Raw genomic sequence first — 13,948 nt, 5'->3', positions numbered from 1 at the left:
AGCACGCGCTGCTCCTGTAAGCGATTTGGCAATTTCTAGGTGAATCTCAATTGAATAGAAAGAAAATTGCGGAAACTCTAGGGAAGAGAGGCTGAGACAGATTTGGTTAATAAACAGCAAAGACGCTACTGGAAGGGACGGATTGGCAGAATGTTCAAAAGCAGGGCCCCATCTCAGCCTTACTGTTTATCATTTAAATTTTTACAATGGTTGCAGGTATCTTGAGGGTTCTGGTCACCTGGAGGGTTCCTTGATGTTTAACCTTTTCTCATGAGTTTAGCCTTATAACGTTGTGTGACTAGACCCTACGATTAGTTGCAGTAGGAATCATTTTGGTGGACTTTCTTAAATTTAGTGAGAACTGTCTTTGTGAGCTCTTTTCTGATGTGTCTCATAGGTGTCGGTTACCACCCGGTGTTCGTTTTTGTTCTGTGAATATGGATTTATGATAGTGATTTTTGCCCCGAGACTATTAATTGTCAAAGTTTGGACATTTTTATGCAGTATTTTAGAAATATCTTATTATAATAACCTTCTGAAGAACCTGTGGACCATCAGCCTCAAAGACACGACGGCCTCTTCATTTGGGAGCCCCCAGGCAGTGCTGTCTCCTGTTTTCTGCCTTACAGATGTTCGCGCCGGGATGTCTGGTTCCTTGCCTGGAGGTTCAGTCATCAGTCGATTACTAATTAATGCCGATCCCTTTAACTCCGAACCAGAAAACCTGTGAGTACGGGGTAAACCAAGGGGGCATGTTGTCAGCTGAATGCTGGAGCGTAGAAAACTGGCTTGGAATTAACTAGAGAAAATCGTGAGCAGCTCCCCGCGTGACCCTTTTCCAGCTGGTGTTTGCCGATAAGGAAAACCTATAAGGTGTGAGGCGTCCGGGGCAGAGGGTGGGTTGGGAATGTCTGGGAAGGGAGGCGCCGTCCTGGCGCGTGCCTGACCTTCTGGGGCCTCGGCAGGCTTGGAGACTCTGCCCGTGTCCTCGGTCGTCCTCCCTGCGGTCCTTGCTGGCCCCGCGTTGGCGCCGCCTCCTGACCGCCTTGCTTCCGGCGGGTCTGCCGCTCCCGTTAGTGTAGCTCCCGGGCTGGAAGCGCCTCCTCGCCGTGCCTGGGGAGATGCTGTCCTGGGCTTGGACTCTGGGGAACGAAGTCCCGACGCTGCTCTGCGCGCCACGTGCCGTGTCCACTGCCCAGCGTCAAAGGCAGTGAGGCCTTTCGCGCAGCTTGTTCTCGTGTGTGTAGAGACCGTTGCGGGGACAAATGGTATTTTGAAAGCCCAGCCTTCTAGATTTCCCTTTCTGCTGGCTGATAGCAAGTTCTGGGCAGCTAGTGGCTCGTGGCAGTTGGTTAAAAGTTGTCCACCATGTGTGTCCGGCATGGTGGGGAGAGTAGCAGTGAGAAATGTGCGGTTCAGAGACTCTGGCTTTCGGGAAGCAGAGCTGCAAGCCTGCATGGTGGCAGCCAGTTTTCCTGCAGGGTGGCCTGGGTTCCCACACCTGCTCCAGTGCTGGCCCGCGTCCTTGTCCCCAGCCTGGCACCACCCTCCTGTCTGCTCCTCACGCCGGGGCCTGTCGGGGGCTCTGGTCCTGACCCTTCCTGAGTTGTCCTCCCCAACAAGGCCAGAGCTGTAGCCTTCCATGAGCAGCGCCCACAGAGGCCTCCGGAACTAGATGTGCCGTCTCTTTCCGTCACCCGAGGTCCCTGCATTTCCACACCTGGCAGCGAGGGCTGTGGTCTCTTCCTTCAGGGAGAGGCTTCTCCTTCCCCTGGGGAGACGCAAGCTGCTCTCCTCTCCTCCCTCCCCAGCGTGGCGTGCCGGGCCTCGCTCACGGGGGTGAGGGGCCGGGAGGAGTCTTACCCGCGGTGGACCTGGGACGTGGGGCTGGGCTGGACATGTTCAAATTGGGGACTTTGCTTTGATTGGGTCTAGGGACGTTTGAGGGACGTTTTGGGATCCAGGGTGTAAGCACATGTGGGCGTGTGTGCCACAGATGTCATCAGGTTTAACATTGCTGATGGGAACGTGAGGTGGTGCAGCCACTTTTAAGACAGTCTGGCGGTCCCTCAAAACCCAGGGTTTCCACATGGCCCAGCAGGTCCCTTCCTACGGTTACTCCCAAGAGAAGAGAAAACACGTCCCCACTGAAGCGTGTGTATGAGGGTTCACAAATCATAGCTCAAAAGTGAAGCAACCCAAAGGTCCGTCAGCCGAGGATCCCTGCATTGGGTCGTCGCTGTTCGCCATTAACCAGCTGAAGCACTGAACTCAGATGAGCCCAGTGCTCGTGGCGTGAAAATGTGCTCAGTGATGGGAGCCAGACGCCAAGGGCCACACGCTGTGTGATTTCATTTCTAGGAACCATCCAGAATCTGCAAGTCCGCAGAGAACAGAAAGCAGATTAGTGGTTGCCGGCACTGGGGAGGGGTTGGGGCTCATGGCTGAAGGATGTGGACTTTCTTTTTGGGGAGATGAGCTGTTCTAAAATTGATTGTCGTGACTCTGAATACACGGACAATCACTATGGAGTTGGACATTTTCAATGGGTAAATTGTATGGTATGTGAGTTACATGTCAGTAACGCTGTTACCTCCCCGCCCCCCCCCCAAAAACCAAAACAAACAAACAAACAAACTGAGTTTTGCCCTCAGGAAGAACTGCTCAGAGGCTGGCACGCAGGGTTGTTCTAAAGGGCCTGAAATACCCCTTTGCAGAGAGTATTACACAGAGAAGTGCGTCATGAACAATTACTTTGGCATCGGCCTGGATGCGAAGATCTCCCTGGACTTCAACAGCAAGCGTGATGAGCACCCGGAGCAGTGCAGGTACGGGTAGGTGGGTGCGGATCCTGTGCGTGCCTGTCCTCGGGCCTTGTGCGGGCTTCTCCTTCTGGCCGTGGGGTGGTTTCTGGGGCGCACAGAGCCCTCAGGTGGAGTACAGACATGGAGCCCGAGCGCCTTGTCGGAAAGCGGGGCGCGTCTGTGTGTCGTGGCCACGGCAGTGGCATCTCCATGTCACCCTCAGGTGGGGTCAGGGCGTGCTCCCCCGCAAGGCCCTCGAGCAGGCAAATGCCACAGGAGAGGCCCCGGGGGGTGTTTCTCTGGGGGTGTTCAGCTTCTCCCCTAAATCACCACGTAGTGTCTCCCCCTGGCCGGGGAGAGGACGGAGAGGAATGGGAAGGTTTCCTCCTGGCTGAAGTAGAAAGTCCTCTCCTCTGGGGAGACGTGACAAGGGAAGAACGGAGTTGATGTCTCCCGCCCCACCCCACGGTGGCCATCACCTGGAGGGCAGACTGTTCAGCTGTGACTTTCTAGAACTAGAGACAGGGAAGCTGGTGTGGAGTTTGGGCGGAGAACAGCCATTGATGCAGGAGGAGGGGGCCCCTTGCTGGAGAGCCTGCAGACCTGCCCCCGCCAGGTGCCCTTGTCACTTGGAGGGAGGGGGTCACAGTGACACCCGAGGAGTTGCCCGGCAATCCCCCAACTCCTGTGTGGTTGGACCTTTCTCGGAAAACAAAATCAAGTATAAGAACTCAAAAACCTTGGAGCTCTGGGGCTAGAGTGTCGGAAAAGGCTCAGAGGTCCCCAGGGGGCATCCCTGTTACACAGCGCATGATGGGAGCCCAAGTCATTTGAAGATACCCCTGTTAGTCTGAATACAACTGAAAAGGCATTCAAATGCATGTAATTCATCAGAGCAGAACAGGTGAGGAGCAAGGCCACATGTGACATGTTTTTAGAAATGTGGGATCCTGGTATATAATCTTCCCTGAGTTTGTATCTTTAAGAAGGACTACTTAGAAGATGCCACTTCTACAAATCGACCCTTAAAAAGTAATTGGGAACTTCGGCAAGGAGGCGTTTACCAAGGGCCACTGCCACGTACGTTATAGAGCTCAGGGGTGGGCACAAGTAGAGACCCGTCACGGGTTAATTCAGCGAGTGCTGGTGGGAAGTGCCCCCTTGTGGTCATTCATGCTCAGGACACAGGGCGGTGCTCTCCGTGCAGGGCGAAGTGCACAGTTACCGCTATTTCAGCTGTAAATCAAGTTCCTAAGGAAATACACTGAAGCATTTATCATCAGCACTTACAGATGTGGGGATTGTAAATTCTCCTTTGTGCTTTTCTGCCCTTTCCAAATTTTCTGTGGTAAGCATAATTTTATAGCTGGAAAAAAATTGTGATTTATACATTTTTTTGTGAGGTTCTGTAATGTCTTACCTTTTTTACCTCTCAGGGTATGATTACTTTCTTGGCAGTGTTACTCTTTGGCAGAATTTCCGGTCAGTGAATAATATATCTCTTTAGCCCATCTCGCGTGGACATGTGACAAGGGCATGTGCTCCTCATCTTAACGGTGTCGCTGCTGGGAGTGATTGCCCGATGTGACCCATTTGTGATGAGGTGGCTGCAAGGGCCGTAGGTAGCTGTGCAGAGAAAGCTGAGACCCACGTCAGTCCTTTGCTTTCCACCCCTAGGAGTCGAACCAAGAACATGATGTGGTACGGAGTCCTCGGCACCAGAGAGCTGCTGCACAGAACCTACAAGAACCTGGAGCAGAAGGTCCTGCTGGAGGTGAGCAGGCGGCCCCCTGCCGGCCCCTCTGCTGACCCAGTGGCCCCTCGGCCTTAGCCCAGGGCGGAGTGCTGGGGGGAGGGAGCCCCCGGCTGAAGCCTGGTTCTCTCTTCTCTCCTTTCACGCATTTCTACCGCTCAGTGTGACGGGCGACCCATCCCACTGCCCAGTCTCCAGGGAATTGCTGTCCTCAACATTCCCAGCTATGCTGGAGGGACCAACTTCTGGGGGGGCACCAAGGAGGACGATGTACGTACGGGGGTGCTGGGCGGCATGGGCTGAGCTCAGGGGAGGGGATGGGGGCGGGGTCCCCAGAGAGGCGGGCCCTTTGGGAGCCGTGGTGGAGCCTCCCGCTCTGGGGGTGCCCTGTCAGTGAGGCGGAGGGGTGGGTGGAGCGGGGCCCTTGTGCCGACAGCGGGGGCGCAGCGGAGAGCAAGGCAGGCAGGCCCCGCTCCCGTGGCCTCTAAAAAGGGATGCCAGGCAGGACAGGCGTGGTCGCAGGTGTGGCTTGGAATCCGGGCCCAGATCTGGAAAGGCTCCTAGGAGGAGGGACATCTACACTGAGACCTGAGGGTGACTCGGGGTTGGACAGGTCAGGTGGGTGTGGGGCAGGAGGAGGGAACAGTGTATGTGAAGGCTTGGCGGCCGGGCAGGGCCCGGCCGGGTGCGGGAAGGAGGCTCACGGTGCTGTGCGTGCTGCGCGGAGCTCGGAGGGCTCAGAGCTCCCGTGGGGTCGTGTAAGGCAGGGAGGAGTTTGGGATTTATGCCGAGAACTCTGGGGGCGTTGATAGGTTTTAACCAGGGGCCTGACTTCCTTCGTACATAATAGCTAATAAAATCAGTTGACACCGGCTGCACACTGAGCGTGTGCCGGTCCCTCTTCTCAGCGCTGTGCCTGTTGACGGCCCTCATGAGAACCTGTGAGGAACGTAGTACCCGTGTTAGCCCCATTTTACAGATGAGGGAACCCAGGTAGAGAGACAGTAAGCTGCCCAAGCTCCCACGCTAGTGAGTGGCAGGCCTGGGCTTTGATCTCAGGCAGCTGCTCTCAGGCTCTGACGTGGAGACCCGTCAGCAAGTGTTCACCCCGTAGCTTCTCCTACTAGTGGGCCTGTCGGGCTCTCGCCAACACAGCGGCCCCCAGGTGAGAAGGATGCGCGTGGCGAGGGGCGTGTTCAGGGAAGCTGGGAGCAGAGGTCAGCTCTAACGCCGGCCCTTCCAGACCTTTGCAGCCCCGTCGTTCGATGACAAGATCTTGGAGGTGGTCGCCGTGTTCGGCAGCATGCAGATGGCCGTCTCCCGTGTCATAAAGCTGCAGCATCACCGAATCGCCCAGGTACCGCCGTGGTCCTGGAGGCGGGAGGGGCCTGGGTGGAGCTGGGGCTCACACACGTTTGGGGCGGCAGGCCTGGCCCAGAGCCGCGCTCTCGAGATAAACGGGCCCCCGGGCTGCAGAGCCCAGGGGAGTGGGCGCTTTTCCAGGATCGCCCCGGCCGCCTCCTGGTCCAGAGCCCGTTCTCACCTGCCGTGTTTTGACAATTAAAAAATACTTTGGAAACTGGGGCTGGCTTGTACCCTCCCTGAGCTCCCTCCCTGACTCACTCTGTGGGTACCACCTGTTTCCTGCCCACCCCTGCTGAGGTGAGGTGAGATGAGACGGGCCTGGCTGACCTTGGCCCCTGGGCCTGCAGCTCTTAGAAGCCACAGCCTGAGTCTGGGAACAGAGGCCGAGTGCGTGGCCTCGCCCGGCTGCTCGGAGGCCCAGCTAGCGAGTGGCAGGGTGGGTTCCCCATCTGGTACTTCTGGTAATGGGTTGGGAAGGGTGTGTCTGTCGGTGGGGTTGGGGCGGGCGATGTTCTCAGGCACAGAGATGGGGAGTTGATGCTCCTCTGAACCCCAGTCCTTTCTGCCCCCACCGTGGGCTGCTTGAATTTCACACTTTTAATTCCTTGGCAGTAGTTTTTGTTGAAAAGAGGAGCACTTGTTGGGTGTTTGCTCTGTCCTGGGAGTGTCCCCACGTGCCCAGGGACCCAGCAGCTCTTGGTGGTCATGTGTCCCCGCCCTGCACCTGGTGCTGGTGTCTGAGCACTGAGTTCCCTGCACTGCGATCACAGATGGCGGAGCTGGGTGCAGGGCAGTGGGAGCGGGGTGGGGCAGACCCCCCGGGCTCCCCCCAGGCGGGGGTGCTCTGACCCCAGAGGCTGGTGGGGGGCGGGGTATGGGGTCGCCCCAGGGGTCAGCCGGCCGACGCAGGGGCGTGTAGGGCGGGACGGTGCCTGTGGTGCTGAGAGCACGTGAAGGCTCCTGGCTGCAGCTCGGTGACGGCTGTGACGTTTGCTCAGTGTCGCACGGTGAAGATCTCCATCCTGGGGGATGAGGGCGTACCTGTGCAGGTGGACGGAGAGGCCTGGATCCAGCCGCCAGGGTACATTCGGATTATCCACAAGAACCGGGCACAGACGCTCACCAGGGATCGGGTAAGACGGACTGCCTGCGGCGCACACGTGCCCCTTCTAGGAGAAGGCCTGGAGTTTTTAACGTTTTGTTCCAGGAATTTACTTGTTTGTTTTGAAGATTAAGATGCAGTGAACAGGGCTCTGATTTCTAGGACCGCTCCCCCCCCCCAGCGTTAAAAAGAACGTCCCCCTTTCTAGCCAGTTACCCCGCTGGCGTCCCAGCAGTGCTTGTTAGGTGTGCGCTGGCAGGAGAGAGTGCGACGCTGGCTCCCCCGCCCTAGGCCTTTGAGAGCACCCTGAAGTCCTGGGAGGACAAGCAGAAGTGTGAGCTGCCCCGCCCTCCGTCTTTCTCTCTGCACCCGGAGATCCTGTCCGAGGAGGAAGCCAACCAGATGGACCAGTTTGGGCAGGCAGCGGGGGCCCTCATCCACAGGTGGGCGCCACCTTTCCTCCGTGGTCCACTCCTCCGCGAGAGCGCCCGGGCCCCCTGACATCACTGGGACGACCCAGGTCCGCGGCTGGGCCGCAGGCGTTGAGATGCCCCTGCCGGATCTTATGTGCCGTCTGCCTCCTTCACGAGGGCCTGGCCCCGGTTTCTGTTAACCCCGGGCTTTGGTATCTTCACTGACAGTCTTCCAGGGATCACTCGGGGTTTATGCAGGTGGAAGCTTCACACCACCGGCGTTTTCAGAGGCAGCTCATAGGTTTTACAGCCTATCCCGGATCTCTGAGAATAGTACCCCTCCTGCCTCCTTTAGCCCCCAGAGAGCGGGTTTGCACTTAAGAAGCAGACCTTGTAGTTATTTTGAAAACACAAAGGCCAACAGCCAAAGGCGTTTCCTTCTCCTGCTCTGGACCTTCGAGCACAGTGGTCGCTGCTCTGCCCACTGTCCATTCTCCCCGCCCCCCGCTGTGTCCACCCACCTCGCTCCAGCATGGCCCTTCCGCCTGGTGACCTGTGCCCTCTCGCTGGCCACAACCGCCGACCCCCTTCAGCCACCGTCTGGCGGTGTCTCTGCAGTGTGCCTCCCCTGCCCCTGCTGGGAGCCGCCACAGGCCTGGGGCCCCTCCACGGCCCAGTCTAGCTTTGTCCTGGCTTTCTCCTCCTCTGCCTTATGCTACTTACCCGCTCGCTGTTTTGCAAGGTGTAGATCTCATTTGGGGCATTTACTGCCTTGGCTGAGTTTCTAGAAAAGTTTGGGATTTTGTTGTCAGATTTCCCATTTAAGGCCTCCTCCGCCACCGGCCAGGAAACGATCGGCCGTCACGGGTCATCACGGTCGAGTCGTGGTCCTGTTGGCCCTCTGGGCCGAATCTGGGCTTGTGTTCCAGCGAGGCGACTCGCAGGCTGCCGCTCTTCGGTCTGATGAGCGCCGTGTCTCCCTCCAGCATCCGGGAAGCAGCGCGGTCCCACCGAGATGTGGAGCAGGAGCTCGCCCACGCCGTCAACGCCAGCTCCAAGGCCATGGACCGGGTGTACGGCAAGCCCAGGGCCGCAGAGGTGCCTGCGCTTTTCCGGCCTTTCTCCCGTGGGCCCCTTTCGCCCTCGGGCCGTCTCCACGGTGTCTGTTCTGGTTCCTCCCAGGGGCTGAGCTGCAGCTTCGTGCTGGAGATGGTGAATAACGTCAGAGCTCTGCGCAGCGAGACGGAGCTGTTGCTGGCAGGGAAGCTGGCCCTGGTGAGCTGGGGGGCCGCTTGCTGTGCGCACAGAGGGCAGCCCGCCTCAGCCCAGGATCCCCGGCCTTGAGAATTCTAGGCCCCCTGTCGGAGGGGCCTCAGAGGCCATCTGAGCTGACGGTGTGGCGATGCTCAAACCCTCTGGCCACATCTCGCCACGTCATCTCCAGGGTGTACGAGACTGGCGGACGGGACCTCCTGTGTCGTAGACGGCGCTCTGCCCCAGGCCCCCCAGGTGTGCGGCCACCGCCGCGGCCAGGCTGGCCGGCCTTTTCCCCGCGCCCAGGGTCGGCCGCCTTCCTCACTCAGCCCTGCAGCCTGGCTGATGAGTCAGCCCTGCGGAGGCGTGAGGCTGGAGTTGGATTGAATCGCAGAAGCTAGCGCAGGGCAGACCCGAGAGAGCGCCTGGCCAACCTCCTTGTTTTAAAAAACGAGGAGGTGGGAGGTCAAGGAGGCGAAGTCACTGGAGAACCGCCCTAAGAGTCCAGCTCCACTCTCTGCTCTCATTGCAAAATGCCGCACTGTCCTGACACGTTCCAGCTGCTGCCTCCACGGCCCCACCGTGCTTCCTGCGCTCCGGTGCGGGCGGGCTGCTCCCCCGCTTCCGAGAGAGGGTCCCGAGGAAACCAGAGCAGGTGACCTGTCAGCCATGCTGGTGCGATTTTAGACAAGCTGGGCCTGCCCCATCATTTACGAGAGGAGAGTTTAATTCTCTCACCCGACACTACTTACGAGGGGAGGTTCTGAGTCTGGCCCTTAAGTGGCGTTCTGGGACTCAGTTTCCTTGCCAGTTTTTAGAAAACTCTCTGAGAGCAGCCCAGCCCCTGGGGCAGACCTCCCGTCTACGTGGGGCTCTGCCACGGCCCCAGCTCCTCCCTGCCGGTAACCAGCTGTGTCTCTTCCCTCCCTGCCTGGAGCAGCAGTTGGATCCCCCTCAGAAGGAACGGCTCACGGCTGCCCTCGTCGAGATGGACCAGCAGCTCAGGAAGCTGGCGGACACGCCCTGGCTGTGCCAGCCCATGGAGCCTGGTGATGAAGAGGTATGTGGGTCACAGGGCTTCAGCGCGGTGTCCCCGGACACAGTGGCACAACCTTCAGTGCCTGAACTCACGTGCTCTGTGCAGCTTCGGGATTAAGATGGTGTTGGTCCTGCAGCCCCTGATCTGGCCTCCCACGCTTCTCTTTTAAGATGCCTTGAAGGCACAGAGATGAACTTCGGCAGGTAGGAAGGAATTGGGAATTGCTCTTAAGGATGACCCTTGGTGACTGGGGCACAAGTTGCCCTCGGCAACAGAAATGCTGTGCTGTCCAGGACATAGGTGGAAAGAAGGCTGAGCCCAGCCCCACTATTTGCCCCCAGTGTGGAGGCACATCGGTTGGCTAAACATCAACTTCTTGGGAGTTTGTTGTTGACAGGGGCAGAGTTGCTGTGTTCAACTCACAGTCACGCTTTTCTGTTGTGCGTATTTAGAGACCCCAGCTTGCACAGGTCTTATAGCTGGGACAACAGATGGGACCCTGGGCATATGCGCCCTGGGGGTAGTGTCTCCTGAAGCAGGAGAGGCAGGAAGAAGGCCCTGGAGAGGCTCTTGTTGTTGGGTGGTTGGTCTTTGCGGGCAGCACCTGGAGAGGGGCAAACCCCAGATGGCCTTCCTCTCAGGGGGTGGAACAGAGGTGGGCCGGGAGAAAAGTTCACCAGGTAAAGAACTGCTAGACACATTAGGTGCCCCTGCTTCCGGCTCGATTGTTAGGACCCGTGGGCAGCAATAGGGCGAGGGGACAGGGGGCCGGCAGTCCAGAGCTCTTCTTGAACATGCAGGCGTTTGTTGATAAATGTGAACCCTGCCTGGAAAACTGACTCAGAGGCCTTCCAGCCAAGAAACAAAACTCAACAACTGAAGAATGAGGACATTTTGGTTCAGAGGGCCAGGCCAAGCTCATCAAAATTTGTAGTTAATTATAAAAATTTCATTTAAAGAAAATTACTAAAATAATAATACGTAAGATGTTCAACAAATGTAGCAGTAACCTAGGCCTGTGATTCCAGATTATGTTGTCAGAGCCTGTGAAGTGCGGACAGTGCAGTGGGGAGACAGGGAAGAGGACGTGGCTGGGAGTGAGGGCACATAAAGTCCCTCTTCTTACGGTGGAGGAAGGTTAATGAAAGTTCTTGACTTCGATAATTAGAGAAAGGTAGAGTCAGTTATGTTTTAAAAACTTAAACGTAGTTTTAAAGGTAGCTTTTAGTAAAATTGAAAAGGTGTATGTCTTTTTGAATCACCACAAAAGACACAAGCAAAATGTAGTCTGTATCGTAAAAGACAATAAAAGAAGTAGTAAAGATGGAGCTAACAGCAGAAAAATAAGAGAATAGAAAATAATATAACTGCTCCTCTTAAAAGCAAATTATTCTTAGATCGTGTTAAAAAAAAAAAAGAAATCTAACCAAATACTAGTCACAGGAGCCCAGTTTTCTCTTCCATACCCTCAATAAAAAATTGTGACCCAGAAAGATTAAAACAATTTCAAGAAAACACAATAAAAAATCCAAGGTAACAATGTAAAAATAGAATTGCATACCTAAGGCAGTAAATGATAGAGGATCACTTTATATTGGTAAAAGATAATAACCATATCATTATACTATATATTGTATAATTCTGAGATAAACTTATGATGGTTATAATAATGATAAAATCTTGTCCTAATATAACATTTAAATGAGTTAAAGTATGTATTTCCCAATATGTGAGATATTTTTCTGATAAGTTTTTTGTTATTGATTTTTAACTTAATTTCACTGTGTTCAAAGGCAGTTGTTTGTATGTTACCAGTCCTTTGAAAGCTGTTGAAACTTACTTTATGGCCCAAAAGGTGGTCAGTTTTTATAAACGTACCTTATATCCAGTTGTAATTATTTACGTCATTAAGTCCTTACTTTGTTTTTTATTTTTGTGTCTTCTTGATCTGTCAGTTACTGTTGAACTCTCTAACCGTGAATGTAGATGTCTCAGTTTATCCTTGCGGTTTTGTGTATATTTGCTATATGTATTTTGAGGTTATGTTATTGGATGCATGCAAGTTTCATCATTATATAAAGACCTTTGTTAATTCTTTTTGTTTTCGAGTCCACTTGTTTGGTATATTCTTTTTCGTACTTTTTCATACTTTCACTTTCACGCTTGATTTGGAGTGTCGCTCTTATAAATAGCATTGCTAAATTTTGGGGTTTTATTTGGTATAGTACTCTGTGTTTTGATTGGAGAGTTCAGTCTATTTACATTTATTATGGTTATGATATTTAGATATATTTTTACCATATTTTGTGCTTTCTGTCCCATTTTTTGGTTTCTTTTCATTTCTCCTTTTTGATTGATGAGTCTCTCCTTCTTCCCACACAATTCTGTTTGTCCCCTCTACTAGTTTGGAAATATGTACTCTTCTGTCTGTTCTTTTAGTGATGACCCCCAAAATTTTAATCTTAATTTACATGCATAAAATATGTAAAGCTACAACTTCTTGAAATGATAGGAAGTGTCAGAAACCCAATTTTGTAGTGTGAGCTATCCCTATCAGTCCGTGATTAATCACGTAAAACAAACGGTCACAACATCTGAACAAAGCAAGTTGATAGAATGCGTATATGTAGAATATATATACAAGTCTCTATCATGCTTCTCTATAGAGAGAATTTTATACTCTGCAAAGAGGGAAAATGCTTTCTTTTCTGTTGCCCATAGGACATTAGAAAATCTGATCATTTTCTAAACTGGGACTACTACTGATGGTATGAAACTCTTTGTTATCGTTGTAGAAATTGAGAGGAAGCGTTTAGAAACTTTGAAGCACTTGAGAGGGAAACTTTATGTTGAAAATAATAAATTTTTTAAAATAAATTTATTTATTTATTCATTTATGTTTGGCCACATTGCGTCTTTGTTGCTGCACTTGGGCTTTCTCTGGTTGCAGCGAGCGGGGGCTGCTCTTTGTTGCGGTGCGTGGGCTTCTCATCGGGGTGGCTTGTTGTGGAGCACAGGCTCTAGGCACGCGCGGGCTTCAGTAGTTGTGGCACGTGGGCTCAGTAGTTGTGGCTCATGGGCTCTAGAGCGCAGGCTCAGTAGTTGTGGCACACAGGCGTAGTTGCTCAGCGGCATGTGGGATCTTCCTGGACCAGGGCTCGAACCTGTGTCCCCTGCGTTGGCGGGCGGATTCTTAACCACTGTGCCACCAGGGAAGTCCCGATAAAAAACTGAGGTTTGTATTTTGTATGCCTTTTGGGGGTTTCATTTTTCTAGTAATTTGTTTTACTTTCTTTCATTAAAGTACCAGTCCACTATGGAATGGGAATTTTTAACGCTGGTTCTTTTCCAGGGGTAGTTTGAGCAGCACAGCTCTAGGCCACAAGGAAACCTCAGATACTAACTCAGAACAGAAATTGTGCCAGCTGTAAACCATGGCCCCTGTGCTCCCAGTGCGCTGCCCTGCGCAGGTGGGTAGCTTCTGCCTCCATGCAGATTCTTCAGTGAAGACAGGGAGGGCAAGGATTTTCTTCAGTTCACGGGCAGGGTAGCAGCTGCTGCGGTGGGAGGCTCACAGCCTGGTGCCCAGTTGCAGGGTGACCAAGCACCTCAGTTTATTTGGGACTGTCAGGTCTTAGTACTAAAAGCCCATGTCACAGGGATTGTGTGGCTCTAAAGCTTTAAGCCTAAAAGTGTTTTCAGAACAACTATCACCAAATGCCATGCAGCCACCATGGAAACACACAGAGCACCACGAGTCCTCCCTGGATGGCTGACCTGAATGCTGCCTGCCTGATGAACCCCCTAAGCCCCGTCTAGAGTGGCCCTGGTTTCCAGGGTTCCTGGATGTGGGCTGCTGAGACACAGCAGGTGTTGGTTCTTGCAGTAGTGGGTGGGAGATAGTACCCATGGCGCCTGAGGTTTAGTCGCAACACCAGAAACCCTCTGGAGCCAGCCGGGGAGGTGTTACTGCAGGCGTTCACCCGATGGGGCCTGAGGCCAGAAACCGAGGGCCAGGGGTCCCGGGAGTGAAGGCAAAACTACGCTGGCTCCTGGGCTCCTGGCTTCTCCAGCCAACTCCGCTGGGGCCTTCCAGCTCAGTGCTGCCACCCTCTGGGACTCCGGCTCGCCCCCATGCAAGGCAGCAGGAGGAGGTGAAGTGTGAGGGGCAAAGGGAACCTTGGAGGGGGAGGCACCGTATTTCTACTGGCATAAAAA

At 54.1% G+C, this 13,948-nt stretch overlaps 1 protein-coding gene across 4 annotated transcripts in view; it reads left to right on the top strand.

The window, feature by feature from the left end:
• Window positions 1-13,948, top strand: part of DGKD (diacylglycerol kinase delta) — a 108,527-nt gene that overhangs the window by 88,176 nt on the left and 6,403 nt on the right. For 2 of the 4 annotated variants that reach the window (XM_082630659.1, XM_082630657.1), the window contains exons 18-27: window positions 630-726; window positions 2,655-2,828; window positions 4,482-4,578; window positions 4,720-4,827; window positions 5,801-5,914; window positions 6,921-7,055; window positions 7,316-7,467; window positions 8,424-8,535; window positions 8,620-8,712; window positions 9,632-9,751. In XM_082630659.1, the coding sequence (XP_082486785.1) occupies window positions 630-726; window positions 2,655-2,828; window positions 4,482-4,578; window positions 4,720-4,827; window positions 5,801-5,914; window positions 6,921-7,055; window positions 7,316-7,467; window positions 8,424-8,535; window positions 8,620-8,712; window positions 9,632-9,751 (1,202 nt within the window). Of the gene's footprint in view, window positions 1-629; window positions 727-2,654; window positions 2,829-4,481; window positions 4,579-4,719; window positions 4,828-5,800; window positions 5,915-6,920; window positions 7,056-7,315; window positions 7,468-8,423; window positions 8,713-9,631; window positions 9,752-13,948 lie in introns of all 4 variants that reach the window. The other 2 variants (XM_082630658.1, XM_082630656.1) reach the window with 2 other exon arrangements.

The sequence above is a fragment of the Mesoplodon mirus genome (assembly GCF_964341445.2).
Source record: "Mesoplodon mirus genome assembly, chromosome: 8".
In the NCBI taxonomy this organism is placed as follows: Eukaryota; Metazoa; Chordata; class Mammalia; order Artiodactyla; family Ziphiidae; genus Mesoplodon; species Mesoplodon mirus.
This window is presented reverse-complemented; position numbering and strand designations above follow the sequence as displayed.